The sequence below is a fragment of the Desmodus rotundus genome, chromosome 3, assembly GCF_022682495.2.
Source record: "Desmodus rotundus isolate HL8 chromosome 3, HLdesRot8A.1, whole genome shotgun sequence".
In the NCBI taxonomy this organism is placed as follows: Eukaryota; Metazoa; Chordata; class Mammalia; order Chiroptera; family Phyllostomidae; genus Desmodus; species Desmodus rotundus.
In genome coordinates, this window is record NC_071389.1 from 160,283,392 (window position 1) to 160,299,798 (window position 16,407).

Sequence of the window (16,407 nt, forward strand, 5' to 3'; positions counted from 1 at the left end):
AGTAATGTGCTCTTATAAGTAGGAGACTGTATGGTAAACCTAGCTAATTAAAGCACTTAATAAATGGGGTAAACCTACCACTCTAAATCTCTTGTTGGTACTAGAGAATTCTCATTTGCTCTTTCAGAGAAGTAATCAATTGAAGGGCACATTTTTCTGCTCTTTGTTCTTTTCCATCAATTTTAATGGGTGCAGAACATCAGTCACACAATATGTAATGGGACAAGAAGATGGATGCGTACATTTGAAGTCACTAGTCACAGGACAGAAAACATCCTGATGAGGTGACCGTGGCAGTGCAGAGTTCAGCAATATGGCCTGGGCAGTATTTAGTAAGTGAACGTACGTGGCTATATGATTTGGTATTAGCATTCAGCAAAATCAATCTCAGACACAATTTATCACATTTCCACAGGTCAGCCTTTCAAAGTCACATTCTTAAAATATGCTTCAATGACACTCTTAATTCCAGAAAATGATTTAATCTAGCAACAAAGTGGATAGAGAGGAGGAGAACACTTTAACCTTAACCTTGTCTTATAAGTGATTAACATTCCTTTGGGGGGGTAGTTTACTATAGCCTAGAATTATGCCCACATCTTACAAGGTGAATTGGTATATGCAAGGGATGTTGCTGAGCACTGACAGCCCTTCAGGACAGAGGCACTCAAACCTTGGCTTCCGGGCACACTGGGTGCTGCAGCCCAAGGGCTCTGTCCTGCTCTGGGAACTGTGCTCAGCCAAACAGAGTTCCTTATGTAAAAACTACATTCTCTCCTCATGGGCTACCATACCCAAAGATTACACAGTGAAGGGGTGTGAAGACTTGGCTGCTTCACCTTCCTTGGGAACCATTCTGAAGGGCCATCCCAGCTTCCTGGCACTCTCTGCCATCAGCTGAGGTCTCTGTTGAGACTGCATCCCAGTCCTACTTTTTCCTCTGCCTGATCCTACTGCCTTCACTCCCCCTCCCCTCCGTTGTTCCCGAGACAACTCCCCCAGCATCTCATGTGCAAATCCCTGTCTCAGAGCCTGCTTCCAGGGCCATATAATCTGAGACCGTATGTGTGTGTGTGTGTGTGTGTGTACGGAGGGGGGCTGCGGGGAGAGAGAGGGAGAGAGATGGGACAGAGGGCACCATTCATCTTTCTTTGCAGAACATTAAGACAATTTGATTGGGCTAAATAAAATAACTATGGACATTCAGGTTCATAACTGGTAAATAACATACTATCACTTTTTTAGGACTAACACAGACAAATAGGTGGTTTTATATAACACTTAAAAACATTTAAAACATGTTACATTTAAGAGCTTAAGTAGTTTGATTCTGTTGAGCCCCTATATCCCTGTGCACTTCAGCAACTAAGCAAAGTGTATTAACACATTCAGGGCTAAGGTACCATTTGCTAAGCCTGCAGTTTGCTTTTTGAGGAATTCAACACAACATTTGGTATTGTATGACCACCTATTGGTTCCCACCTATGAATACTATAATATTATTAATAAAATTTAAATAAATATTCCCTTAAGGTCCTGGTAGCCATTTGTCTCTTATGCATCTTCTAACAGCAATAATTTATTATAGAATATTATAAATGAAACTAAGCCTACTTGAAAAATATCAACAGAAGATTCCACATCTCAAATTAATATGCTTTTTTCCCCCCTCTCAGGCTTTCCTGTGATCTGTGAAACACAGGTAATACGGGCTGGAGAGCTGTGCATACTTCAAAGCTATCCAAGCAAACTTCAAAGTGAGGGACCAATTTTAAGATGATTTTCTGGTTGTTGCAGAAGGTGACAGCTAGGTATTTACGGTGGGAGGAAGAAGAGGAAAGCACTGGGAAGTGGTCATTAGCACATTCATATTGTTACCGGGTGTGCTCCATGACATCAGCAGGCCATGTTCATCAGTCACAGTAATTGACAAAGTGTCGATTACACAGCCAGAAAGAGAGAATCCATCAAGATCATTTCATAAATGGGAGATCATACAGAAATTGCTAGGGAAGCTATTTATGTATACTATTTGCTTTAAATACTTTTTACTGCTGTTGTTTTTAATCAGTTTTGAAACCACAATTTCATTTTCCTGAAATCTAGACCTAGTTACATTGCTTTCAAGAGACTGGAATGATAGTATAAATGATTTGTAAAGTCACATCTTTATAAGTTATATTTAACTTAGCTTTAACAACTTTTAAAAATAGTATCCAAATGGAACCCACAAGCCTGAAAAAGAATTGACAGTCACGGACTCCAGTTAAATACATCTGTGAATAGCCTACTGGGCATATGAACATTATACCAATGAGTCTGTAAATATTGTGTGTTTGCTGAGGTTACTGGTATTTATTGGTGATGTTTCAGAAGGTAGGGATGCAAAGACTAAAGTAAGCCAGCTAGTCTGTGCCAATTCAGAAGGAGACATCCAGGGAAATACGACTATAGTGGATAGAATATTGCCCTTGTCTTTCTCTCAATTCTACTGACTAGATTAAATATAATTGGGTACAATTCTGAAAAATTTTTAAATGTTACTTTCTTTTTATATATTCTTGAGGGATGAGCAATTACCCTCAGGTAGCGAAACCACCCTTATATAGAGTCCTGAAAATGTCCACCATAGCAAGACAGAAAAAATATCCCGTCCCCTCCTCCCTCGTCAGACTAACCTAGAATCTGGACTCGCCTCTAGTCTGTCATGAGGTATGTTGGGCATTTAGGGAACAACTCAGAACTAATTTTCATAGGAATGAGAAAACAATCCTGGTTTAAAAGGAACTTCTTTTTAAATTAAAAAACTTAACTTCTACTCTCTTTGAGTTTTCCATCTCAAGTTATCTGTAGGCCAGCTAATCAGTTTTCTGAAAAAGCTTCACTGATATTGGGAGTATCAGAGGGATTATTTTTACTCATATTATATTCTTCATGGCTCAAAGGCTGTTCTAGATTTTCCAAGTAATAATGAGTAACAATAAATATGGTTTTGATTTTAGATAATTAAATGTTTTATATATTTTTGAATTAAACTAGGTTTTAGTTAGAACTTAGAGTTTTAAAAATGACTTTCATGACTTTCTTAGGCTACTCTTTGTTTTGTATGATCTTCATTGGGATATTTCCAGTTAGAGAATTTTCAGTTTAATGCCAAAATAATTATAAAACCCAAAGGCAGCATCTTCATGAAGGAAAATTCAGGTGTTCGCCAGTATATTTTACAATCATCTGAAAGTTGTTATATGAAGAAGGAACATATATAAAATGAATAGTTTAATAATTGAGCCATAGTTTACTATTTCAATGATGGATATAAATCATCTAAAACAAAAAGGCATTTTTATACAAAGAGCTAATTCAATTTTACTGTATGGAAAGCAGCCAACGAGGAAACCTAACAGTTACTAAATCAATAATCAATTCATTTAATCACATACACAGTACTATTTTGCTTTGCACAATGCATATATAATATATTCCACTTTAGATACTTCATTTTAATTTTTGTCTGTACTACAGCGAATCATCATCAGTATGACATCTCATAGAACTTTGTTCCTCTCTCCCTCCCCCCACCCCTCTCTCTCTGGCAGAGCTAATACCATCTCGTGCACTGTAGTGGTTCGTGAACAAGTCATTTACTGGAGCCTGCTGGATGGCGGCCACCTCGAGGACAGAGATAGATCCCATCTTCTTCTGCTTCTAGGTTGCTCCCATCATGTTGCCCTGCATGCACAACTCATTTAGTGTTCACTCAAGAAATAGCCACCTGAGGACTGGGTTAGACTGAACCCTGGGTTAGGGTTTTTGCCCTGCAAGGATTCAGAGATCAGTTGAAATCGTAAGCAAGTAAATGAGAAACAGAGACAATACCATTTGGTACATGTTATGACAGAGGTAAGCACTGGGTACCTTGGAAAGAGAAAAGAGGGGCCTACTCAGGTTGAGATCCTCTGGGAAGATCTCCTGGGAAAGGTGATACCTGACCCAAGCTTAGAGGAGGGCTAAGGCTTAGTGAGCTGAATAACAATGGGGAAATTCTAGGGGAACCCCGCCCCCCCCAGCTGGGTTTATTGGCCAGTTTGATAGTTGAATAATGAAAATTCTATTTCTATGTATCATGACTGGAGATTTTGAGATAAGCATCCAATCTGGTGGGTCCATCTGGGTAATGCAATCCTCAGGTGGTAAGAGAAGGTCAGGAAACAGGAGTTCAGCAGGGGAAAGGAAGATCCAACAGAGATTTTTTTAAAACAACTTTAAAAACTTTAATTTAATTTTTTTGAGGAAAGCAATGACAATTTTTCACACTTCTAAGATATATGTTCTCCCCAATATTTTCTTGTTTCTGAAATTGGGATGTAGCTTGCAATCAACATGCATGTTAGGACAACACAGTCGATACTAGAGAGAATGCTAAAATAAACTTTCTTTTATGAATGCACGCATAGCTATATCCCTGCTCCTATTCCTTGACTTGATCTGTATGGAGTTGACCCATTGGAGCCAGGCACTGCATGGCATGGTAGAACTGTAGAGATGAGGAAAAAGCTAAACACAAACACGGAAACATCTGACTATATTTCAACTTGTGAAGCACCATTGAGTAGGAGCATTGGAGAGAGAGAGTGACTCTGTCGGGTTTGGAGAGGGCTTTCCTGATGGGGAGCCTTGAACTGAGTCATAAGGACCTGCAGTTTTTACACATATGGGGGTGGGAAAAAGCACATCTGGAAAAAAGGACATTGTGTTGAAAGAAAAAGATAGGAAAAATTAATATTGTGAAAACTTATAGTTTGGTTTGTCTAAACTTTGGATTATTGGGAGAGCATAAGGAAAGATGGCAAATTGTGAGGGATCTTTCATGTCAGACATGGATTTATGGAAAAGTGAAGAAAGGCTTTTAAGCTCTCAAAAGTGGGAGTGACAAGTCACTTTCATGTTGGTGGACTCTCATACATAAGATAATTAGACTTAAGCAGTTAAAATATATGAGGAAAGAAGTAGGGGAGCCCCGGCTGGTGTGGCTCAGTTGGTCGGAGTATTGTTCTGGTTCCATAAACAGAAAGGTTGCAGATTCTATTCCTGGTCAGGGCACATACTTAGGTTGCAGGTTCAATTCCAGGTCAGGCTACATGCCTAGTGTATGGGTTTGGTCTCTGATTGGGGTACATATGAGAAAAACTGATTAATGTTTCTCTCTCACATTGATGTTTCTCTCCCTTTCTTCTTCCCTTCTCCTCTCTCTAAAATCAATAAGCATGCCTTTGAGTGAGGATTAAAAAAAAAAGAAGTAGTGGAAAGGACCTGTTTCTCCAAAGAGAAATTTAAATAGCATTTATTATTTCCCCTCTTCTTCCTTCCCTCTCTCTCTTCTGTTTTTTCTAAGATTTTTCTTTCCTTTATTTATCAGATATTTATTGCATGCTTACTATGCACCAGGTGTTTTATGTATGTAAAGCAGGTTAAGATAGAGAGCTCAAAGGGAGATGGATATTTGATACTTGTAATAATAAAAGCAAAAAACATGGACTTCGGCATTAGCCAGATCCTGATTTGAATTCCAAGTGTTCTACTTGCTGACAATATGAATTTGCCTCTTGGTTGTTTTGTGCTTCAGTTTTCTCATCTGTAAACTGGGACAATATGACCTGTGTCACAGGGTCACCTGTTAGACTGAAATGAGGCCATAATCTCAAAAGTACCCTTTATGGCATTTCTGTAATGCATTATGCCCTTTATGAATATTATCTCATTTAATCCTCAACAAAACACTTCAAGAGGGATTTTAATCAATGACACAAAGGCTAAATACAGTTAAGCAACTAACTTAGAGTCATAGAGAAAATACATGGTGCTGCTGCTTGATTCCAAAGCCCCTGTTCTTTCTTCTGCACACAGAGCCTCTCCTATGTGCTGCGTCGTGATTGGTATTTAGTACGCACTCATCGAGTAGTAATATCCTATGTGCCAACTAAGAAAAAAATATTCTCACCATTTTTCATGTTGCCTTAACATCGAGGTTCACAATTGCATAGGCAAAACCAGTTTCAAATATTATAAATATGAGTCACTAAGGAAATATAGAGCATACTTAAGGTGTGAATGGCAAGATCTGTCCTTTGTGGGTCATATCAGCGTGGCTGTGCTCTTCTAAATAAAGTAGGAAGCAAACAATATTTACACATGTTCTGTTATTTAAATGGACTTCAGAGACTCTGTTTGATTGCACCCTTAGGGTATGTAGTACTCTGTAGTGATTATGGCACCAAACCCATTCATTTTTTGCATAGAGATTAAGACACTCAACTAACCTCATCCCATATCCTGTTTTGGTCTGGTTTGTTTTTTTTTTCCCCATATCCCCCAAGATATGTCCCATTAGTCATCTTTTTATGACTTTGCTTTTACAATACATCCAGGACAGCAAGCATATTACCTCCAACTTAATGGATATACAATAATCATGCTGAATTAAAAAATGGACCTTGGCTCCTAACATAGGTCATTCCAAATAAGAACTACTGCTAGGCTATTCCACTAGATCCTTCGACTGTCCTTATCCATATAGAACTGTCCTTTCTCTGTAATGTCTGCTGTGTTAGGGTCACACATTGCACATTTGTCCTGTAATTGTTTCATGATAACACACCACCCTGAAGACTGTTTTTTTAGCGCAGGCTTCTTTTGCATCCTCTGTTGCTACCTAGCACGGCACTGAGCGCAAAGCAGGTGCAAAACAATTAGTTATTGTTATTTAATGAGAAATGCTCTTTTCCAAACTTCCCTTTATTTTTAAAAGTATTAACATCTGAATTTACCGTGATCCCAGTATCAGGAAAAACAATTATCACCAGTGATTACAATAGTGGTCATTCATAGGTGGATTCATTGGTTTTTAAACCATACTAGGTATTTTAGAAATTCTCTTTGTTCACATACTCTTGAAAGAGGCTCTAAAAATAAATAAATAAAGGTATCTGACACAGACCCTTAAGAAGGTTGGGAATGAGACTTTCTTGCAGAAAGACCTAATTTCCACTGAGATGAGAGCAAGGTTCTAAAAAAATGTCTACAGTATTTCTAAAAAGCTACATAAAGCAGAAACAGGGAGTGAGGGGGAGAATAGTTCACTAGGACCCAAACAACCATAAAGCAAGATTTACAGCTTGTTACAGAATGGCACAAAATTAGCAATTAGATGTGGTATGTTGAAACACAGGAGAATATAGGGCTGCTACCTTTCTAGCTTTTTGTTGATGGGAAACAATGCACTCTTCAGAACAACCCTTTTAAAGCTGTTATTCCACACTGAGAGTGATAGAATTAAGAAAGAAGAAATGAATGCAGCTGGAAGGGAAATGGAGAAGGGACAGGTTGTATTGACGACTTTGGAAATGTTACATTTAGATCTGAGAAACACAGCTAAACTCGAATTATCTAGAATTCTAAATCTGAAGACAAAATTAGCATCCAGTGGTACCTAAATCCCCAAGTGTCAAAAGAAGATGACATTTATTAATAACATCTAAAATTCTTGCGTCATGTGCCCTAGAATGGATAATGGGAGAATACAGTGTCTGCAAAAAACTAAATGATTGAATAAGATCCTTGTTCATCTTTTCCCTGTGGAGTATAACTGTTTACAGGGTAGGAATCCTTCATAGAACCACGATCTTGGGGCCTAGCGATTTAATTTTTGTGCCTTTCTTAACCACGTGATAAGATTGATTGAATATCTATTAAATGATGTGAAAATTCAATATGTAAAAATCTACTTACACAAAATGAATGTACTAGACCATAATTGGCTGCTGTGAAGGAAATTTTCACTTATCAATTAATCTTCAGAAATAGTTCCTCTTGTAAATTTCAGAAATCACTGTTTGCTAAAGATAAGAGGCTCATTTGTTACTGTCTAATATGATTGAAAATGAATAACAAATGTGCATATGTTAAGTAATTATGTAAATAAGATGTTTTAGAAATATTTTCACCCAAAAATTGAAATTAAAGAATTTTCTAATCAGATAATCCTACTTAACCAGCAAATTCAGGTGAATTGAAGAGTCAAATTTATCAGCACACATGTCAGCTGAGTTGTTAGCAGCATGTCCCCTCATATATAGCAAAGTATCGGTGAAAATATTTTCCTACAGAATGTCAGCTAATTAGAAAGATACGCAATTAGAGACAGTTGACCTTCTTCCAGGTCTGGATCAATTCAGTAAGTGGTGAAATGTAAAGAAATTAAATGTATACATTTTAACAAAATATGTGATATTCTGATCCTTCTAGTGAAGAAAGGCATTCACTTATTAAACTTATAAATTAATCGCAATCATTAAAATATTTATTTTTACAAAAGGCCTTGTGTATATCAACAACGCTCTTCAAAAGTCTTAGACAAGGAAGATTCTGGCTAAATGTACATTTTATTTTTTAATCACTATATTATCGCCATCTTACTACCATGACTTAAGATATGAAATCACTTTACCTTAGTTTTTAAAGTAAAAGTAGAGATGACTTTCATTTTTTAAATAATTTTGCATTCCAAAAAAAGTGCCAAGTAAAACAGTACCACAACATAAGCAGTGAATCCACTTTCCATCATTTGCGCTATTTCAGAAAAACTTGGAAGTACAGTGGATCTTTTTTTTGAATCCACCACTTTCTGAATTTTGTCCACATTTCTGTATTAAAGTGCTCTGTGATCATTACCACTGGCCTCTGCCAAGGTTAGGTTTTCCAGGATGCCCACCTCTGAGATAGAGTTCAGTGTGCAGGGTTTGCTAAGGAGTGTTCTTTTTGTAGAAAGGAGAAGAAGGAAGCAGCACTGAGCAGGAGAACCAAATTATGATGCAGGCCCACCAACGGTTGCAGAAAGCTCTAGAGCTGGAATTGCCTTTCAGAGAGTCCCCATTCACACAAAGGTGGCCAGGCCTTTACACACCGGCATCAACCTGCCATTGGACATGAGCCTCCTGGGAGGGGAGTAACCATGGGTGAGGGTGCTCTCTAAGAGAACTAAGATAGTCCCTGAAGAGGCTGGTACTTGAAGTTTCTCACTGACATCATTCTCAGCAGCTGAAGAGGGACCTGGCTAGCCAGCCATTTGCACTTTTCAAATCCGAAGACAACTGTGGTTCTTAACTTACTATACACTCTAATGCTTTTGACCACGTTGGCCACTCCTTTAAAAAAAAACTCTTCTCTTGGCTTCTCCCACATCTCATTCTCCTCACTCTGACAATTTCACTTTTTCTCCTTCTCCTTTGCTTATTTCTCAAAATTTTATTCTTGGCTCATAAGTCTCCCACTTTTTAGTATTTCTCCTTACTTTTTACATCCTTCCGGATGATCTCATCTAACAAACATACGTAGGCCGTGTTTTTGTTTTGAACATTCACTGTCTGCTGGACGTGGCTTGTCTAGCCCATAAGTGAACTCAACAGCCTTCTCTTCCCTCCCCAGCACTCATCGCCCTTCTTATTTCTTCTCTCTGTAAATTCACTACACCTCCCATCTCACAAGCCAGAAACCCCTGGATCTGACCTCCTCATGGGTCTCAATTCTGTCTTTTCTTTAACATCTTTTCTATTACTAACTTACTCTTTGTAACAGCCTCCAGACTAGTCTCTCTTGCTGTGGTCTTGCTGTAGTACACCGTCCCCGACTCAAGCCTGATCAGCCCTGACATGCACCACAACCAAGTCCACACTCTTAACTATTATCAGAGGGATCATCCTCAGTCCCTCCTTAAAAACAAACCAAAACAAACAAATAAAAACAAAGAAACAAACAGCCAGAACATACGAGCAACTCCAGAGAGAGTTCTTGTCCATGGCTCAGACCATGTCCTTGGAGCCTGCCTCCCACCTTAGGTTTTAGACACACTTACCCCTTGTAGTTCCCATACTCCATGTCCACTCACACCTACCACCTGTTTGCCACTGCCAGGGACCTCCTTACCCTTCCATGTTTTGTTTTCCTCCCCTGCTCCCCAAGGCCACACCATGTTGAGCACCTTTGCACCATCTACTATAGATGTCAGTGAATATCTCTGTTGATTCGGTGCTTTATTTACCACATTATGTGAAAATTTCTGCACATGGGTCTCTCTTTTGCTACCGGACTGTCCATTTTTCCAAAGCAAGGACTGTCTCATTTGTCTTCTCATTCCCCTTGGCAAAGACAAGGACTTGGCACATACTGGGCAATTGGAGCTGACTGAACGTTTATTGAACTCAAGTGCATCTCTGGAGTTTAAGGCACCTGCTAGGTGATTGACAAAAGCAAGATATTATAATGTGTCCTCATTTAGTTCTGATTGTAAGGAACAGACACATCATTTATGCTAATTCACATAAATAGGGACTTGTCACAGTAATTTAATGGAACTTGAAAATGAGGTCATTGAAGATCTGTTATTTATCCTTCCGCTTCTCTTTCTTATGTCCCATGAACTTATTTCTCACATGTCTGATTATTTCAGTCGATCTGACCTTCCCAGATCTGGTGGACTAGAGACCTTCAAGTTCCCCCGTGTACTTACAGCCTCTTCTCTTTCTCTCTGGTAGACAGACAATGTTCTACTGAGTCTGAAGAAAAAGAACTAAGTTACCGTGGTCCCAGTTGGGAAGCCAACTTAAAGAGAAAAGTAAAAAGACTGGTCTGCAGGGATTAGACACTACATTAGGAGAAGATTGGTGAAGAAGACAGCTGGATAGGAACCTAAGATCAGCTCAGGAGGGCCTTCAATATACTGGAATAATCTGTACTTCATTTTATAGGAATTAGGAGCCATTGGGTACCTTCGAGAAATATTCCAGCTACAGCAGTCAGGATAGATCGGCTTGTTGGCAGGTTCTAAGTGGGAAAGTGTTTACCCCGACATCAGAGAGAGTTAGTAAGAGAAATTGTGCAGAAGTATAATAACCAGAGGTCACTCTCTGGATGAAGAAGACAGAAGTGTCCCCTTCAGTGTTTCTGTGTTGTGTTGATAGCAGGAAGGATGGTGAGACCTTCACTTCTGCTAAGCAATGGGAGGGAAGGATGGCATTTGGAGAAAAAAGACGTTATGAGTTGGGTTCTTGTAGTAAGTGACAACATCAACTTCTGAGGGCCATGGGACAGTAACTAGAGAAGAGAGATTATATGAGATTCAGGCAGCTTGTAGAATAAAGGAGCCTTTAACATATTTTAAAATTATGGGATGCTACCCTGAAACTCCTTATTGGGTTTTTATGAAGATTAAGTAAGCTGATGCTTAGGGAAAAAGTGCTCAGCACAGTGCTTAGAGTAAAGTAAGCGTTCGCTGCTAGCTGCTGTCAGTACTGTGACTGTTGTTCCTTTCAGGTGCAGGTTCTGTTTCATCCTGTGTTACTGATTCATGGGGGCAGGCTGTGGGGAGACCTTGGAGCTGTGCCAAGCCAGTCAAATGAGTAAATCAACGGTGTCGTGCTATGGTCGCCACTTAGAAGAGGTCAGCGGTCACATCAGTGACATTGCCTGGAGAGCTAGCCCTGTTCCACTTCCAGCTTTCCTGAGAGTGAAGGCTATTTCTCTTTTTTCCCCTCTAATTTGGCCAGTGAGTCAGAGAAGAATCTTGCATATCACACTATGGGATTTTAATGGCATTTTAAACAGTTTTAGGTTAGCTGTATTAACTTTTAAATATTTGCCCACATTTTGAACAGATTATTTGACACCAATGAATACCCCATTGATAATTTCCATGGTTTAATCAATCAAAAAGTTACATTTGATTCATGTATGAAAAATCCAACTAAGAAGTCAACAAATTTAGCAATTACCATACGATCTCACAGAAATAAATGGTATTAGGTAAAAATGCTTGGCAATGGACGGTAGCTCTCTTAGTCAGGTTGGCTACTTAATCAGATTAATACAAAACAGGCAATTCAGTTTGTGTCCACAGAAAGGTATTGTTCAAATTACTCATTTATTAATTTTTAAGAGGTTAATAAATGACCTGCTTTGAATAAATAAATCACTGTAGATAACAACTGTGCCCACGGTACATATAAAAGTTAGTAGGTGCATAAAGATGCAAGAAAACTGCTTGGTGTGAAGGTTGCTGGACCTACCCAGACCCGAGATTCTTGCATCTGTGTTTATACTGGAGCCTGATTGGCTCAACTCCAGCTGAAAATAATTTTCTTGAGGTGACATCCCCTCTCTTCTGCCAATTGAAAGTCTTAGCTCCTCTTTGGGAGCAAAAAATAGCAACAAAATATAAACGACCTCATTTCACACCTAAGCACATCATTCTGATTGTCCCACCATACTCCAACGTGAGCACATTTGCTTTTGTGTACCGCAGTTGTAAACCCGAAACTGGCCCATGTTATCAGATTGCTAAATCTAGAAAGAAAATGTGTAAAAGTCCAATATCATGATTCCTTTACAGAGAAATAAATGTTTTACTCTTGGTTATGCATTTAGTATTCACTGCTAATCTTAAATGGTCATATCCCCTGATAAACTTTACTTTGCCTTAGCTTTTAAGAAATAATAACAAAAGAAACAAAAGGGCAGGTGATCGGGGAATTACAAGTCTATCAGCATGTAGGACTCGGACAATCAGGTGTTAATGTTTGTGTGAGCCAATTCATTGTAATGTACCAGCTAGAAATACTCAGGCTTCCAATCTCAAGTCACTTTTGTAAATAGTATCCTCTCTAATGGGGGCAGCTCTGTGCCCTTGTGAACACCTGGTTAAGAACATGCTCACTTTTATGTGTGCTCAGAGCTGCTTCGCCTCCAAATAAAAATAGAAACTAGTTTGCAGCACCACACGGGGCTCCAGTGTATTATATGAGCCTATCACTGGTTCCCTTTGATATCTTATCTATTCCATTAACTCAAAAAAATAGAGCGTAAAGCTGGAGACAAACTGTAGGAGGGCTCCCCTTGGAAAAGACATGCAAGACCTTTAAGCTGGGGTTTTAACTTATGTACTAAGAGCCAGTTAAATGGACGCCAATACTTCATTTTTCAATCCCTTTATTAAAGATCATAAGTACTGCAACTTAGGAGTAGAGAAAACAAATATATGGAGGAGTACAGGTGGAGGCAATAAAGAGTGTGGCTTATCTATTTTCTCAAGATTTAGGAAGCACTTAAAGCCAAAACTCAAAGGCAAGCATTTAAAAAACCCACAACAAAGGCTCCTGCTCCCTAACAAATACAGTGGTCCTTTCTGGGTGCAATAATCCTGCTTGACTTCTTAGTCGAATGTAAACAGCTTAACCTGGGCAAAATTAGGGAGGGTGCCCCCTTCCACTTCCATATTATACTTTTATATCAATTTAATAAGCCAAGGAAAAATAGATAGATTAATCCACTCCCCTGCTTCTCTACCACCCAAAGAAAAACAACACTAGAACTGAAACTCCAAGAAAGCAAACTAAAGGAAAGTGTTCCACCTAGAGACTGTTTTCATGAGTCCAAGTGGATGAGAGCTTACCTATGAAATGAACATTATTTTAGCCTATCCTTGCAAGTTTGCAGTAAGAAATGAAACAAAAGGTATTGCTCCTGGTGTAATTAACAACGTTAATCTTCTTTTTCCTCTCTATGGTGATAAAGGAGTCATTTTTATATTTAATTAATGCAGAGGATCATTTTGGAAACTGGCTAATGAGCCTCTGATCACATTACCATGAAAATGTGCATTAACATTGCAACTGAGGAGGCTGTTTCATGTGTAGCAAATCCACTTTGTAATTAGCCCACTGTGAAATGAATTGAGTTAGGGGGAAATCTGAGGGAACCACTAGGCAGTGGGCACTTGGCTGCTGCTGTGCCCACAGACCACCAACATCCCAAACACTGTCTTTTGTCAACAATATTGTCGAGACACAAAAGTAGAGTGTGTCACATCTGGACGAGCTGAATAATGGAGAGATAAACTTTGACAAACAAGAAATGTGGACTTGAGAATACACCCCCAGAGAAAACCTGCCTAAATAAAATGGTAAATTAATACAATTCTATTAAAAAATTGGAAGGCTAGGGATACAGTTTTCTTATTTTTATTCTGAAAAGCTCTCTGCTAAATAGCTGAATTTATACACTTTTCCCTAGGACACATATAGATATTCTAAGAAGCTCTTGAAATTAATTTCTAGTACTAAACAGGCAAAATAATTATAAAAAAGATCCAAGAACAAGTTATAAGAACATTTATCTCCTTTTTAAGCCAAGACATATCATATTTTTTTCCCTCACATAATACAAGTATACCAGGTCTTCCTCTTAAACCAAAGCAAAAATTCCTCATTAATCAAATAATTCCTCTGGCTAACAAGATTTGGCAAGAAACTTTTCCTGTCTATTCAAAATAACTTAGATCACAGACCTATGAAGTCCCAATATTTATGCAGACAATAATACAGTTGATTTTCAAATGTAAACACCATTCCCAAATGAAAGAGGTATCTCAAAATATGACAGAAATGGATCTCAGTGTTACTCCTTTTACTTGACTGACATCTTGGCAGTAGATACAAAAAAATGTTAAAAAGAATCCCACAGGAAGTCATCTGAAGGGGGAGTGGCAAGGAAGCTGAAAACTGCCACCCAAAACCCAAATAAAAAGCCCACAACCAGCAAGTCTGCCCTCAATTCTGAAATCTACTGAAAGAAAAAAAAATAAAGCTATAGCCACAGTTCATTTACCATCTTTCAGACAAACACAAAGCCTGGCTGTTTACTTGCTGGCATCAGAGACCCTGCACTCACCTGGGAAACTTCATACAGCAGTTTGTAGTGTTCCTCTCTTTTCTGAAAAGTGCACAAATTGCAGCCCATTCTAAGAAGCAGATAGAGAGAGCAAATCTTCTAATTTCCCCAGAACTGAAAGGCAAGTGAACTGAAAGGGAATCACCCTCCAGACTTGACTACTGTTTTTCATCAGTCACTTCAGTCCAGAAACAGACAAACCGCTGTTAGCTGGAAGCACAAGCCAGGGCGGTGCGCAGCAGCATGCTCTTCTTCGCTTTCCCTAAGTATCTTGCACTCACTGACACACACACAGAGTTTCCAGTCAGTTCATGGCAACACTCCCCCTGTCTCTGCATCAGTGCACATGACTACACAGATTCCAGCTCATGAATATTAATAGTGCCTCATTGATTATTTATGACAGAACATGTTAGCAGGGAGGGGTGTCATAGCTGCTGCTGATGACAGATGAATATTCACTAATTAAGAAGCAAATGTAGTGTGGTTAAACAAAATTCACTTGTGTCAATACCATCTCTGTTTATTAAGGATAGAGGGGGTGAGCACAGGGCATTTTAAAAAAGAACATACACTTAATTTTTCCATTGATATAAGCTTTTAATAAGGGAATAAGAAATATAAAACCCAGAAATATATTTAGTTCACATCTCCATGTTTTGCAATGATTAAAAGAAATATTTTCAGCATTATCAAGTCGAGGGGAAGATGAATAGGAACAATTATTTAAATTTATAAAATAAACACAGAGAGAGGCAAGTGAAAATTTTGGGAGTGATGTGGTAAGTGAACAGCAGATAGGGGGTATCATTCAGAGCTTTAATTCTGATAGTTCATATGTAAAGACCACTACTTTTTAGAGAGAAAATAGGGCATATTTTCTTAGTCTAAATAAAGAACACTGAAGCAGGTATAAGTGGGTGATACTTGTAGAGATAATAAATATTTTAATTAGATAATAAGGACCTATCTATTGAGTATAAATTTGTAGCACTGTAATGCATGCAGATCTATATTGGAAAATTAGATGAATACAATGCCTTTTCTCAGAAAAATTTCAATTGCATATAGTATTTATGCTAATTTTATTAAAGTCATATAACATTTCAGAAAGCTGACATTGGCAATATTTAAATTCTAATGTAATGCACAATGACTTCATTTATGATTCTATATTTAGTGTTTGTAATGTACAAAGGTGGGCACGGACTCAAAAACTGAGCTTAGATATTTAAATAACAGAAATAATGCATTTAATTTCACACTCTCACAAATACACACATTGTATTGCAAGCTGGCAATTTTTGTCCCTTAAAGATATACTACAAACAGCTATCACAGATAATGAAAGAAAATTCCTTTTGTTCCTCTACTGCCTTATCCACAACCTCTGCTAATTAAGAAGTATGTCCTTGTTCCAGCACATCCTTAAACTGGACAGGATAGCAGGTGGGTTCCAAAGCAAAAATAATTACTTGGAAACTGATGACTCTGGTTAGGAATTAGGTACATTGGATCTTGAAGATTTTTAATTGCTCAACACTTATGTATAGCTACTTTGGGGGGGTCCAATTTCCTGGAAGTGCTTTGTCAGTTGTTTATAGAGTTGATAACAGGAAATGATTCTAATGA

The 16,407-nt window shown here is 38.3% G+C and overlaps 1 protein-coding gene across 2 annotated transcripts in view; it reads right to left on the bottom strand.

Annotated features, from left to right (window-relative positions):
• The window catches only part of PDZRN4 (PDZ domain containing ring finger 4), a 315,710-nt gene that overhangs the window by 100,775 nt on the left and 198,528 nt on the right, over positions 1-16,407 (bottom strand). Inside the window, exon 1 of one of the 2 annotated variants that reach the window (XM_053921658.1) lies at positions 14,776-15,102. The exons of the other annotated variant lie outside the window; for it this stretch is intronic. Coding sequence (XP_053777633.1) covers positions 14,776-14,844 — 69 coding nt within the window. The 5' untranslated portion in view covers positions 14,845-15,102. Of the gene's footprint in view, positions 1-14,775; positions 15,103-16,407 lie in introns of those variants that run through there. 2 annotated transcript variants of the gene reach the window in all.